Raw genomic sequence first — 13,184 nt, 5'->3', positions numbered from 1 at the left:
TCCCCGCCGACGACGCCCTCGATCTCGCCGCTATGCCCGAGAACTGGTCGCCCGTCGAGGAAACCACGCTAAAGTACACGAACGGGGACGTGTACAAGGGCGAGGCGGTGGACAATCGAATACGTCACGGGAAGGGAATGCACCAGTGCTCGAACGGCGATTACTACGACGGCGCCTGGAAAGACGACAAGCGTCACGGTAAGGGGAAGCTTACGTACGTCAGCGGCTTATCATACGACGGCGAGTGGATCGACGACAAGGCGAATGGGCACGGCGTGTGCGTCTACGTCGACGGAGGCAAGTACACGGGAGAGTGGAAAGCCGACCTCAAGCACGGCTGGGGTACGTTTCGCTACGCGACCGGGGACGTGTACGAAGGCGAGTGGGTAGACAACGTCGCCGAAGGAAACGGGCGATACACGTACAGCGGCGGAAACACCTTCTTCCAGGGGAAGTTTCTGAACGGGTCTCGCGTCAAAGGCAAGCTCGTGTCCGGGGACGAGGGCGTGGAATACGATGGGGAATGGAAAGACGACGCGCGACACGGGAAAGGGACATTTCATTTACCCGGCGTGTACAAATACACTGGGGACTGGAAGGAGGACGAACGACACGGCGTCGGGAAATGCGTGTACGCTGACGGCGCAACGTACGACGGCGAGTGGAAGAGCGACGAGAAACACGGGAAAGGCAAGCACAAGAGCAACGAGGGAGTTTACGACGGGGAATGGAAGCAGAACATGAAACACGGAACGGGGACGATGGTTTTTTCAGCGAGCGGAGGGAAATACGTCGGCGAGTGGAAGGAAGGGAAGGAAGACGGAAATGGGAAACGTCTGTACCCGGATGGAACCGTTTACGAAGGGAACTGGCAAGACGGTAAGCGGCACGGGAAGGGAAATTGCGCCTTCGCGTGCAAGGACGTGTACAAAGGCGAGTGGGTGCGCGATATGCGACACGGCTACGGCGTGTGCACGTACGCAGACGGCTCGAAATATCGCGGCGAGTGGGAAGAAGACTGCTGGCTGCAAAGCACCGCGGACCCGGCGTTCACGAAGGTTTTCGGACCCGGACTGAGCCGAGGCATCGCGGGAGAAGCCACAGTCTTCGGCATCGAAGCCCGCGATGAGCTGAAGAACAAGCGAATGAACGGCGGCGACGAGTTCTACGTGCGCTTTGAAAATGACGAAACGAAGGCAGTCGCGTTCGGGGAAATTACAGACAACGACGACGGGACATACGCGGTGAGCTTTCGCACCACCGCGGCAGGTTCATACACGTGTTCGATCCTGATCGGTGACGAAGAGCATGTCGCGGACTCGCCTTATCCCGTTCGGATCCTTCCCGCGCGCCCTTTCCCTAAACGGTGTCAAATCTCAGGCGAAGGTCACCGCGTCGCGACGACGCTCGAGACGGCGTTTTTCTACGTCGAAGCTTTCGACCGACACGGGAACGCGGTGCAGGGGAATATCGGAGATCACCTCCCGCTGAACGTCACGATCACGTCTCACGACGACGAAATCACCGAAGTTGATATCTGTGATACCGGAGAAGGGCGGTATAAGATGTCGTTTACCCCGTCGAAGAAGGGTTTCTACCGCGTCGTCGTCGAGTCCTCTGGAGTTCACATCGGCCAGAGCCCGTATTCGCTTCAGGTTCGATCAAACGAGTCCCCGGAGACGGCCCATGTCGACGACGTCGACATCGATGTCGTCGCTATTGCACCGCCGCCGGATAAAGTCCGACAGTGGGAAGACATCGCTATGACGGAATACATTCGCCTCGACGGTGATGAAGGCGGTTGGGAGAGCGAACCGGAGGAAGAAGAAACTCCAGAACAAAAAGCCATCCGCGAGAACCCTGACGTTCCCGTGATTTCGAATCTCGAGGACTTGTACAAACTTCCACGGCTTCAGAAAGCGATGCGCGAGGAGAAGCGCAAGAAGCAGGCGGCTAAACTCAAGGCGATGCGGAAGCGTTTTGAGGCTGAGGAAGCAGCGGCACGGCAAAACACACAGCAAGTCACGGCGGCGGAGACGAAATCTGTCGAGCCGTCGTCTTCGAACACCATCGCGGACTTAGACTGACACGTCTTCGCTGGGCTGGTGCAGTTGCTCAATCCTCCTCTTGAAATGACAACAACTTCGCGTTCGTGTTTCCCTTCACTTTTACCTTCTTCGCCGTGGAAATATCCGCGTCGTCGCTCCCTTTCCTCTTGCTTTGAAACGTGAACTTCCCCGCCGCGAGCGCGCTTTCCTCCGCTTTCTTCGCTTCCTTCAAGCTCGATTTAATCTGCTCGTTATCTTCGTCCAGGGCTAACGCTTTCTCATAGCTCTCCCTCGCGTCCGTAAATCGGTTTAGCCCCATGTTCGCCGCCCCGACGCGAGTGTACCCTTTCACCCAGCTCCCGTTCAGCTTCACGGCGGCGAGCCCATCTTTCAGCGCTTCTTCGTATCGCTTCAGCTTCGCATACGCCGCGGACCGATTGCTGAAGTACACGTGGTTCAGCGGCTCGAGCTTCACGCAAACGTTGAAGTGTTTTATCGCGTCTTCGAAGCGCTTTTCCTGGAAGGCTCGGTTTCCTTTCCCTTTCTCCTCCTTCGCGAGCTGTTCCTTCTCCTCCGCGTCGTTTGACAACCCCAATGCTTTGTGGTTCACCGCCCCGCTGCCTAATCCTTTTCTCGCGTTCCCTTCGACGTCGTCCTCGTCCCCGTACTTCGCGAGCTGGTCGGAGTGCGCGTAGTCTTCCCACGCATTTTTCGCGTCTTCCTGGAACCCTTCCTGGTTGAGCAGATGCGCGTGGGCTTGCAGGAACTTTGGCAGCTGCCGCTGGTACTGAACATTTGATCCCGGCTTCCCGCCCCCCGCACTTCCGCCACCTGTGCCGCCCCCTCCTCCACCGCCGCCGCCTCCTCCGCTCTTCCCTCCAATGTTGCTGTCGTGGTCTCTCCCGCCGCCGGACCAGCCGCCGCCATATTGGTCCTCGTACCCCGAGTCCCCTCCGCGACCACCACGGCGCTTTCCCATCCTGTCTCGTGCTGAGGAAGTGATTTGTGAGATGCATCGTCCGGTCAGTTTTGAACAGAACGCGCCGCGCATGGAGGACGAGCATCTGTGGGCGTCCGATGACGACGACGGCCTCGCACCGTCTAATGAAAAGCTGGATGCCGCTCGAGTGAAGATGCATCGGCGAAGAGGCGACGGGGGCGACCATGCGCGGGACCAAGGTCAAGTTGCGCGCGGGGGAGGCGCGCACAACAACTCGAGAAAGGGGAAGACGGCTTCTCGAACGCGCAAAGGGAGCGAGAAATGCGAGAGCAGCAGGTCACCCGCGGAGAAAGGGCACTGGGAAGGTATCGATGAGTTCGGAGCAGACGGAAACGAGGCATCGCGTGGCGTCGGTACCGTGGATGAGGCCGAGGACGAGGAACGCAGACTAGAAGATCAGGCGAGGCACCTGGAGGAAAAGTTGGCACTGCTCCGTGAGGAACAGGTAATGGTCGCGAAGAAGCACGAAGAGGTGCGGATTCGGAAAGCGGCGAGGAGGGAGCTCGAGAACTTCAAGTCAGAACTGCAGGATGAATTCGATGGTGTCGTGTTGGCGCTGAGCGAGGAGAAGAACGCCAAGCTGAAGGTCGCTGGTTCGTTTAAGCGGGAAATCAAGTCGCGCATAGCCGAGCTCGAAAGCATGCTGACGCAGCTGGGGGATAAAGTCAGCGCCGTCACGGATCTGTACGACGCCACTGTGAACGAGCTTCAAAAAGAGCTCGCGGAGGCGGTCAACGAGCGGGAAAAAACCCTTGAAGCTGAGCTCAGGGACGAACTCGCGGGTCGGTTCGCCACACTTCGGAACAGCGGTGAAAACAAATTCGTTGGACTCGTCTGAGGATATGAGGCACGCCGACAGATTTATATAGATTAGAAACGTAGAACTAGTCATCTTACGAATATCAGCGACGCGTGGAGGTAACAACTTACTCGCGTCGCCACTTCTTCCTCGGCGGCCTGGACACCCAGCTCCAATATTTCTTCGTCGTCGGGACGCCGTATTTAGCACACGGATCTGCGAAGTATTCGATGACTTTCATGAGAGCGGAGTTTTTCCTCCCTTGCAGCCACCTCGGTATCGCGGACTTGTCCATGAACGAATGTTCGTTGATGAAGACAACCGCGGTTGCGAGAAGTGCGAGCTGCATGACGAGGGTCGACACGGAGAAGAAGCAGGAAATGCACAGCAGGATGTTCTTCAGATCTGCATAAAACAGGTTGATGTCGGACTGGAAGATGAGCGAGCACAACATCGCGTTGAAAGCTACGATAGTGGACTGCCAGGTCATGCGATACCCAACGTTCCAGCACCACGTTTTCATGTAGCAGCCCTTGCATGAAGGGCTCAGAGTTCCGAAAAGGTAGTTGCCGCGGTAGTTCACGAGCGTGTCAAGTTGGATGCGACCCAAAACGAGGCTGTCTTCGCGTTCAAGAGCCTTGCGCGCTAATTCGTACTCGATCATCGCGACGCCGAAGTTGTTGTGCATCCTCGCAGGGTCGCCATGGTGATAGCCATCCTTAGACGTGCACGTGCAGCAGATGGGACAGCTCCCCTTCGCGGTCTTGTCTGAAAACGGGCACTCGCGGTTCGCCTCTGGCGCGTCCACCGCGGACGCGTCCGAGGCGAGATACACGTTCTCCCCGTTCCTCCACGGGCGCGAATCGAACACCTTACGGAGCTTTCCGTACGTGTCTGTCTCGAGCATGACGTAAAAAATCACGCTTATCATCATCGTCAACGTCGCGAGTATGACGGTCAGCCAATCTGCGCCGAGAGGACGAGGAGGCGGATTTAGACGTCGGTTCGAGAAGCGAGTTCCGGGAGGAACGTCGAACGTCGCCGAGTCGGACGCTCGACAGTCATCGGCGCGCGCGCGGGTTTCGACGTTCTGTTAGAGGGAAAGCAGCGCGTTGTAACCCACCGACAGTTTTATACGTGAACGATTCCTTCGGGTTGAAGAGCGCGATGCGCTGCAAGAACGAAATGGCGAACGGAATGACGAAGCGGTTTCGAAGCGCGTTCAAGATGCCGAACGGCTGAAGGGTGACCTGTAAGATGGTCATCTCGACGCCTTACGTGTCGCGGCAGTACTGGCGTGTGCGTGAACTTCGATGGATGCGTGCGCCGCACTCTTCACGCGCACGCGGACTACGGCGCCGCTCGCTCGCTCGACGGTTTAGGACGGAAACGCTCGGACGGGACGAAAACGGCACTCGACCCAACCGAAAACGAGCGGACGCGTGAAGTGCTTTCGGCCAGTTTCGACGCCACGAGGACGGAGTGGGCGCGGCGCGCGATCACTCTTTCGACGCGACGTAGCGGACGACCGACGCGTCCACATGTACTGTACGTCAGCGTGGGCGAAGACTCGTCCCCGGCTCGCTCGCGCGTCGCCACAACCGACTGAGGGACGCGCGCGAACGACGAACGCGAAAAACGACCTCTATGTTCTCGCTATTCCTCGCCGCGGTCGCTTTCTCCGCGGCGTTCATCGCGCCTCGAACGGCCGTGGCGTTCTCGTGCGACAGCGCTGACGGCGATCCGACGGCGGCGGCGCGCGCGCTCTCGGACGAAGCGTTCGATATACTAGGCGGTGACGGATGGCGACGGGACGAAGGCGTTTTTCACTTTACGCACGACCACGACGCTGAACTCGCGGCGCTAGAGGAGACGGGGACCAATTGGAACGGCATCGGGAACCCGGCGATGATCTACGCGCGTCCATCGTTCTCGGGCGGCATCTCGCCCGTCTTTCGCCTCGGCCCCTCGGACGCGCTCGTGATGACGTTCTGCGCTCCCCCGCCGTCTAGGTACTTCTCGGCGAGCACGTACGTTTGGCGACGAAGAGGTCGGGTCGTGTCCGCGACCGCCGGTAATAACCGCGTCAACATGCTCACGCTGAGGAACTCGACGTGGAATCATGCGTGCGATGCAGAGCTGTTCATGGGCGAACGATGTCCGGTGTTCTCGAAACCTATAGTCCTCGTCTCGACGAAAGACGAGCTGACGTTTGAAAGGGTCTCTGAGGCCTTCCTCACGGCGGGAATCGACGAGGTCGCGTTAAACGTCGAAGAGCTCGCTCCCGATCGAATCATGGATTCGGATCAGCTTACCTTTTCATTTCGAAGCGCGATGTGGCCCGGGAACGATGCCCTCGGTGAGTACTCGAAGCTTCGGTGGAACAGCGTGTTCATCGCTCGAGCGCCGAGGAACTTTCGCGGTCGGCTCTTCGCTTTAAAGCCGCAACCCTCGCCATCGAGGCTGATGCACGACGAGCGCCACTTGCAGAGCTCTTTGTACAGACGCGCGGAGCAGCTCAAGCGGGTCCTTGTTGATTCCGGGCTAAAGTACATGCAAACGGGGAAAATATCTACAGTGAACGTCGACCGAGACAGGTGTTTAACTTCGCGGTCGTACTCTCCTTTCCGAACCGGGGCCGCGCGACAGATACGCATTCAATCCGCGTGCTTCGGGGAGACATCGGACTGCGCGTACGGTATCAGTGATTTAGCCCTGCCTGACCGACCGTTCGTCGCGCTCTTCGTCGGCGTCAATCACGTCGCAAAGAAGAACGCGATGTTCAGCAACATCGCGGCGTATCAAAGCGGTGGTGCCACGAGTTTCATCTCCGCCGCGAACGTTCGAGTCGTGTCATCCGTTGACGACCGCGCGTGGGGTACCGACCTCGTGTACGCGCACGCGTTCGCAAGCGGAGGACTCTGTCGTTATTTCGCAAAGGGCTGGAAGACGGCGTGCACGGAAGTTCCTTCGAACGGCCAGGAATCGTTCTTCATCACTCGCGATTACTTGGACCCGAACAGCGCGACGGCACCGAACAGCGACGAGATGATCAACCCGATGATTTTATACTTCGCGTCGTAGGAAGAGAGGATTAAGTCGCACGTGAAGAGCGCTAGAGCTAGCTAAAAGACCGCTAAACAGCCGCTCGCTCTTCGAGTTCGGCGAGCGCGCTCTTCTTCGCGAGGAGCTCGGACACCGCCGCCTGAACCTCTGGATCGGCGTTCGTTAATCCGTCTCCTTCCTTTAGATTACGCACCTTCGCGGCCGCTTCTTCCACGGCTTCCGCCGCCGCCGCTATATCAGACGCAGACGGCGCGGCGTCCGCGGTGGCGTCGCCGTCCCCAGCCCCGGATGACTTCTCCACGAGCTCCCCCCCGTCTGCGACGGTCATCTCCGTCTCCTCGCCGTTCTCGCCGAGCCACGCGAACGTGTCGAACCGCACCGCCTGTCCAGTCTTGTTCCCTTCTCTGTCCGTGATCGTCCACACCGTCGCCCCTGTCACGCGGAAGCGACGCCCGTCGCTCGCTTGCCTCACGCCGCTGTAGTCCTTGATGACCCCGGAAGCGGCGGCCTTATCCAAAAGCTCGCGGCGTTCGGATTGGATCGCGTCCTCGTCCGAGGCTGACTTCGTGGACGGCATCCCGACGAAGTCGTCCCAGGAGAGCCCCCACAGCTCGAGCGCGGCTTTGTTCCCGTAGTTGAACACGTCCGACGCGTCATGGCTCGCGCACACGAACGGCGCGTTCCACAGCCTCTCCGCGGCTTCCTGAACCAATATTTCCCCATCCAAGAGCTTCTCTCCGGTCTTCTCCTTGTACGACCCGCAAATCGTCAGCGACTGCATGACCGCGGAGGTGCTCTCGTACGGCTTCGGAGCCGACGGCGCTTTCGGCTTCTCGGGCTCGTCGTTCCCGCCTTTAGATTTCGATGTCATCGTCTTCATCTCCGCTTTCTTCTCCGCTTTCCTCGCGGCTTTGCGTTTGTCTTTTTTCGCCATCGCGACCACCTGCGGCGCCCCGCGTCGCGCGACCGTCGCTTCCTTCGCGGACCGGGAGAGGCGCAGCGGCGATGGCATCGCGTTCAAGCGTGAAGACAGCATGCTCATGCTCATGACTTCGACCGGCTCGTGCGGCGGAGGAGGAGCTCCTCTCGGTGTGTTCGCTGTTCTCCGAGACGTGGCGGCTGTTTCGCTCGTTTTCGCCGCCGCGCCGCGCCGCGTGAAGAAAACTACGAGAAAAGGCCCCGACAGCATCCGCGCGATATTCCGCGCCGCGCAAACGAGTCGCGTGAAGTATCGCGCGCGCCGTCGACGTGTGACAGTCGACCGATACCAGCACCGACGAGCGGACGCGTCTTAGGCCACTCGCACGTCGCCTCGGTCCGTAGCAGGCGAGATCTCGTCGCGGCACGTCGCCAAGGAAAAAGCGCCCCTTCGCTCCGTGAATTGACCGCTTCGCGTGACCTCTCGCAGACGCGCGTCGTGGTCGTTCCGTCGAGGTCTAGCGTTGCGCGCACGCGAATTACCCGGAGATCACCTTCGATCTCACCGTGCGAACGCTCTCGCCGCGCGCGCCTCGGGGACTCCAGCGGCCGTCGTGATGGAGCCGCTCCTGCCCCCCGCCGCGCCTCCGACGGAGGGCGAGACGAACCCGCCGCGGCAGGGAGCGGGGGAAGGGGAGGAGCTCGGGAGGACGGACGCGGCCGTGACGCGCTCGCAGAAGCGTAAGAGAGACGAGGAAGAAGCGCTCGTGGAGAGGAAAACCTCGGGCGCTTCCGCGGAGACGGTGGAAGGGACGAATCGCGCGACGTCGTCGAAAGGCACGTCCGGGTCTGGGAAAGTGCATCAATCACCGCCGCATCGCCCGGACGACAAAGACGGCCACTTGCAGTACGAACTCGGGGAGAGCATCACGCCGTACTATAAAATTCTCGCCCCGCTAGGAGAAGGCACGTTTGGACGCGTCTTAGAGTGCTGGGACCGAAAGTCTCGGAGCTACTGCGCGGTGAAGATCATTCGGAACGTCCAAAAGTACCGCGACGCCGCGATGATCGAGATCGACGTCTTGAAGACGGTGCAAAAGTCCGACCCGGAAGGGAAGTACAACTGCATCAAGATGCAGAGCTGGTTCGACTACCGCGGACACATATGCATGGTGTTCGAGAAGTGTGGGCTGAGTCTCTTCGAGTTCCTTCGAAAGAACCACTACAAGCCGTTTTCGCTGAACCTCGTGCAAAACTACGGCCGCCAGCTCTTACGCGCGGTCGCGTTTCTGCACTCGCTGAAGCTCGTGCACACGGACTTGAAGCCGGAAAACATTCTCCTGCTCTCTAGCGCGTACCAGCGCGTCCCGGTGTCGTCGGGGAGCAAGTTCACTAAACGAGTTCCCACGGACCCGACGATCAGACTCATCGACTTTGGCAGCGCGACGTTCGAGAACCAGTACCACTCCACCGTCGTGTCGACGCGTCATTACCGAGCCCCCGAGGTCATCCTCGGCATGGGCTGGTCGTACTCGTGCGACGTGTGGAGCGTCGGGTGCATTTTAGTCGAGCTGCTCACTGGTGACGCGCTGTTTCAGACGCACGAAAACCTCGAACACCTCGCGATGATGGAGGTGTTACTCGGGCCGATTGGGAGAAACGTGATTTCCCGCGCGGATCGACACGCGCAGAAGTACTTCCGCAACGGAAAAGAGCTGAACTGGCCGGAGGGGAGCCAAAGCCGAGAGAGCGAGCGGGCGGTGATGAAGATGGATAGGCTGCAGGACATCATCTACGGTCGACTGGACGGAGCGACGGCGAAGCACCTCACGAACCTCTTGCACAAGCTCCTCGAGTTCACCCCAGAGGACCGAATCACCCCGGCGGACGCGTTGAAGCACCCGTTTTTCGAGCTCGAGCTCGAGCCAGAGGAGAACGCGCTGTTTAACCCGCTTCCGACGTCACCGCGCGTGGACCAATCTAGGAGTGCGAACAGTAACCAGGGAGCGAGTAAGCAGGGCACCGCTCCTCAGAGTATTCCCGCCCTCGCGCCCGCGATCGCGCAGCCGGTGCAGCAGCAGCCGGAACCGGAACGAGAAGCGTGAAGAAAGTTAGGATAGAGTTTATCACACGCTGTCACAAGTCGTCGTAGTCGTCGTCCGAGTCGCCCAGCGTTCCGACGGAAGGTAGGACAGGCGGTGGCACAGGTTCACCCTCTCCTGATCCCCCCAGCGTTCCCTCCGTCGCTACCACGGGCGCCGGCTGCGCCGGCTCCGGCGCCAGTTCCTCGACCACCTCCGGCGCCGCCGCGGGAAGCGCGTCGTCCTCCTCCTCGTCCAACTCCTCCTGTTTCGGCGTCGGTTTTCTCTTTCGTTTACCGGCCCTCGTCGGCTCTTTCGGCGGAAGTTTTGGCGGCTCTTCATCGATTGGACCGTCGAGTGATCCCACCACAATTTCATCGTCGAGAGAACCGTGCGCGACCGTGTCCGCCGCCGCTGGCTGTGGAAGATCTGGAACAGCTTCGACGATGTCCTTCAAAAAGTCGAATTTTTCGTTCCCCATGATCGCCGCCCTCAAGTGCCCAGCGCTCGCCGTCTTCGCGCTGTGCGCGGTCGCGATGCTCGTCGTTGCGTTCATGAGTTCCTCGACGAATAAATCCAGCGCTCGTACTGCGGTGAGAGAGGACGCAGGGGATCAGCGTGGTGCTTTACAAAACTCGGTAGAAGTGGGGATTTGAAGCGCGATTTCTTGGGGTTGATGGAAACGTACCCATGAGAACTGGAGTCGCCTGCGCAATCTTTCCGACATCCTCGTCGGCTTGCATGAGCCGCTTTATTCGTGCGCATAAGGGATTCTTTTTTGGTGGCATCTTGACTTCGGCAGCCCTACCGCGTGCCGTGGTCGCACGCGGAAATACACGCGAGTGAATCCGACAAGTGACGTCCTTTGAACGAGAAAACGAAGACTCGATATTTTTGCTGCTGACGCGTATACTCGTTCACTTCGCGTCTCGCCGCGAGGCCTCCTCGAGAGCGCCGAACCGATGGGGTGGCGAGTTTAGGCCATCGAGGACCGTCGCTTCAGCCCGCGTGCGATGACGTCGGTTCCCGCGGAGTACGTCTTCAATCGCGGCGGCGAGACGGTGTGTTCCCGCACGTTGTTACGAATCTCGTCAGCCCTTCCAGTTCTCACCACCTCGTCCGCGCCGCAGGTTGTCGTCCACGCCGAACGCGCGGCAGAATTTCCGGAGGAGACGTCGTCCCGAGCGTGCGATGAGACCGGGCACGTCGCGTGGCAAGCGCTGCCGATCTTGTGCCACTTCATACTATCCGAGAGAGGGCAGAGGTTGATGCGAGATTCGCGTGTTCTCGAGCTGGGAGCTGGCATAGGCGTCCCCGGCCTTCTCGCCGGGCGCGTGTGCAAGGAGGTCGTCCTCACGGACAGCAACGACATGGTCGTGGAACGACTGCGACGCAACGTTGAACTCAACGCCGCGGACATGACGTGCGCGGGCGACGCCGTGAGGGTCGCGAACGTCGCCTGGGGAGCGGAGCTGTACCCGCGAGACGACGTCCTCGAGCGCGGCGCGTTCGACGTCGTCCTCGGCAGCGACGTCGTGTACTCCGCGACCTCCGCGAGGACGTTCCTTCAGACCGCGAAGCTCGCGATGGCGAAGACGCGCGGGGTGACGGCGTTGGCGTACATCCCGCGCTGGCCCGCCGTGGACAGGGCGCTTTACGACGCGCTCCGTGAGTTGGAACTCGCCGCGGAGGTCGTCCCGCTGCGTTCGTTCTCACCGTCGGGGGTTGACTTTTCATTCGATGGGCATTCGCTGCCGAGAGGAACGTGCTTACTTCTGATACGGTGTGTTGGTGATTGTGATGATGACGAAGTCGAGGAGATTGCACCGCCGCCGTCGATCGTCACCCGAGAGCATGTGCTCGAGGTTACCATCGGTCCCGAGCACATCGACGACATTTTACCGGAAACATGTCGTGCTGCCGGGTTGGGGAATGAACGTTCACCCGCAGGGTCTCTTATCGTCGACGCGACTGGCCCGTTTGCCGTCACCCAAGATCAAGTTGAAGTCCTCAGCAAGTCACTTGGTGCGTCGCCTCTCTGTGGAAGCGTGTCAAAATTCACAGTGCGCGAGTGTTGGATCGGAGACAAATGGCCTTCCATGGCGCGCGGGTTGTCCTCGTGTGCACAGTCGCTCGCTCTGCTCCACGCTAATGGAGACGAGATAGGTTCCGTTGCCGCGGGTGTGGTTGGCGATTTCACGTCGTCTTGCCCGAATTTACACACCCTGGACTTGTCGAGAAACCCGTTCGGTGATGCTGGCGCAGAGGCGTTCGCCGTCGGCTTCGCTTCTTGCGCCGCGCTTTCTTCGTTGACTCTTGCACACTGCCACATCGGTGACGGAGGAGCGGCAGCACTCGCGAGGGCGTTCCCGCGATCACTCACGACGCTGAATTTGTCCAATAACGAAATCACCGCGCTCGGTCTGTCAGACATCGCCACCGCACTTCGTCTTGGGAAGACACCTTTGTTGACGCACTTGATTCTCAGCGGGAATGAAATTGGTCCTGCTTGCGGAGCGGAACTCGCGGAAGCACTTCCAGTTGGCACTCCTGATCTCGAGTACATCGACCTACGCGGGTGTTCACTAACCGATCCTGGACTCGCGTGGTTGGCTCCTTCGCTTCCATCTTGCAAAAATCTGACAACAATGCACCTAGGAAGCAACGGCGTAGGCGACGTCGGCGCTGCCGCCCTCGCGTCGTCGCTTGCGGCGTGTCCCAAATTGAAACATCTAGGTCTGGCGATGAACTCAATAGCCGATGGTGGCGCTTGGGATCTCGTCGAGGAACTAGTGGGGTGTAAATCGCTCGTGAGCTTAAATCTCAAAGGCAACGGACTAGGCGACGAAGGCGCGTCCGCCATCGCGGATATCCTCGCGGAGGTACCAACGCTCGAGGCTGTAAATTTATCAGACAACGACGTGGGAGAAGAAGGAGCAGCCGCACTCGCGGAATGCTTCGAGAAGGTGTTCACGGACTCAGCCGGGATTTTTCCATGGGTCAGAGGTTTAACTGTCGTACTGGAGAATAATGAGTTGTCCAAAGAGGTGAGACAGAGGCTTGAGACCGCGGCGAGTAGCGTCGCAGCTACGGTGAAATTTTCTGCGTTAGTCGTCCGAGGAACAGGTTTTGGGCGCTGACAACGTGTCCATGATGGATACTGTGGTGAAAACAACGTGTCTGTATTGTGTTTTTGTGATGCACATTACACGTGGATCGACTAGATAGGGTATAGAGGCACTATAGTAACATATGAAGGTAGACGTCATCCT

At 59.4% G+C, this 13,184-nt stretch overlaps 9 protein-coding genes across 9 annotated transcripts; 5 read left to right on the top strand and 4 right to left on the bottom strand.

The window, feature by feature from the left end:
- Positions 1-32: 32 nt before the first annotated feature.
- MICPUCDRAFT_15034 (uncharacterized protein) lies at positions 33-1,019 on the top strand (the record flags this gene model as incomplete). Its single annotated transcript, XM_003057213.1, has 2 exons — positions 33-395; positions 456-1,019. Coding segments are annotated over 2 exons (927 nt in total), but the record flags the coding sequence as incomplete, so codon positions are not given.
- A 1,149-nt stretch (positions 1,020-2,168) lies between these two features.
- Positions 2,169-3,099, bottom strand: MICPUCDRAFT_56220 (uncharacterized protein; the record flags this gene model as incomplete). Its single annotated transcript, XM_003056748.1, has 2 exons — positions 2,169-2,175; positions 2,228-3,099. The coding sequence occupies 2 exons, from the start codon at positions 3,097-3,099 to the stop codon at positions 2,169-2,171; spliced, it is 879 nt and encodes a 292-aa protein (XP_003056794.1).
- Positions 3,100-3,181: 82 nt separating this feature from the next.
- MICPUCDRAFT_56219 (uncharacterized protein) lies at positions 3,182-3,886 on the top strand (the record flags this gene model as incomplete). The annotated part of the gene is made up of 1 exon (XM_003057212.1): positions 3,182-3,886. One exon carries the CDS (start codon positions 3,182-3,184, stop codon positions 3,884-3,886), a length of 705 nt encoding a protein of 234 aa, XP_003057258.1.
- Positions 3,887-3,974: 88 nt separating this feature from the next.
- On the bottom strand, positions 3,975-5,112 carry MICPUCDRAFT_56218 (uncharacterized protein; the record flags this gene model as incomplete). Its single annotated transcript, XM_003056747.1, has 2 exons — positions 3,975-4,813; positions 4,971-5,112. 2 exons carry the CDS (start codon positions 5,110-5,112, stop codon positions 3,975-3,977), a joined length of 981 nt encoding a protein of 326 aa, XP_003056793.1.
- Positions 5,113-5,494: 382 nt separating this feature from the next.
- MICPUCDRAFT_56217 (uncharacterized protein) lies at positions 5,495-6,931 on the top strand (the record flags this gene model as incomplete). Its single annotated transcript, XM_003057211.1, has 1 exon — positions 5,495-6,931. The coding sequence occupies one exon, from the start codon at positions 5,495-5,497 to the stop codon at positions 6,929-6,931; it is 1,437 nt and encodes a 478-aa protein (XP_003057257.1).
- A 52-nt stretch (positions 6,932-6,983) lies between these two features.
- On the bottom strand, positions 6,984-7,793 carry MICPUCDRAFT_38703 (uncharacterized protein; the record flags this gene model as incomplete). The annotated part of the gene is made up of 1 exon (XM_003056746.1): positions 6,984-7,793. One exon carries the CDS (start codon positions 7,791-7,793, stop codon positions 6,984-6,986), a length of 810 nt encoding a protein of 269 aa, XP_003056792.1.
- Positions 7,794-8,697: 904 nt separating this feature from the next.
- Positions 8,698-9,741, top strand: MICPUCDRAFT_3523 (uncharacterized protein; the record flags this gene model as incomplete). Its single annotated transcript, XM_003057210.1, has 1 exon — positions 8,698-9,741. A coding segment is annotated over one exon (1,044 nt), but the record flags the coding sequence as incomplete, so codon positions are not given.
- A 598-nt stretch (positions 9,742-10,339) lies between these two features.
- On the bottom strand, positions 10,340-10,673 carry MICPUCDRAFT_8931 (uncharacterized protein; the record flags this gene model as incomplete). The annotated part of the gene is made up of 2 exons (XM_003056745.1): positions 10,340-10,500; positions 10,601-10,673. Coding segments are annotated over 2 exons (234 nt in total), but the record flags the coding sequence as incomplete, so codon positions are not given.
- A 252-nt stretch (positions 10,674-10,925) lies between these two features.
- Positions 10,926-13,052, top strand: MICPUCDRAFT_56213 (uncharacterized protein; the record flags this gene model as incomplete). Its single annotated transcript, XM_003057209.1, has 1 exon — positions 10,926-13,052. The coding sequence occupies one exon, from the start codon at positions 10,926-10,928 to the stop codon at positions 13,050-13,052; it is 2,127 nt and encodes a 708-aa protein (XP_003057255.1).
- Positions 13,053-13,184: the final 132 nt, after the last annotated feature.

The sequence above is a fragment of the Micromonas pusilla genome (assembly GCF_000151265.4).
Source record: "Micromonas pusilla CCMP1545 genomic scaffold MICPUCscaffold_3, whole genome shotgun sequence".
NCBI lineage: Eukaryota > Viridiplantae > Chlorophyta > Mamiellophyceae > Mamiellales > Mamiellaceae > Micromonas > Micromonas pusilla.
Note: the sequence above shows the minus strand (reverse complement) of the source record. Positions and strands in the feature narration are given on the sequence as shown.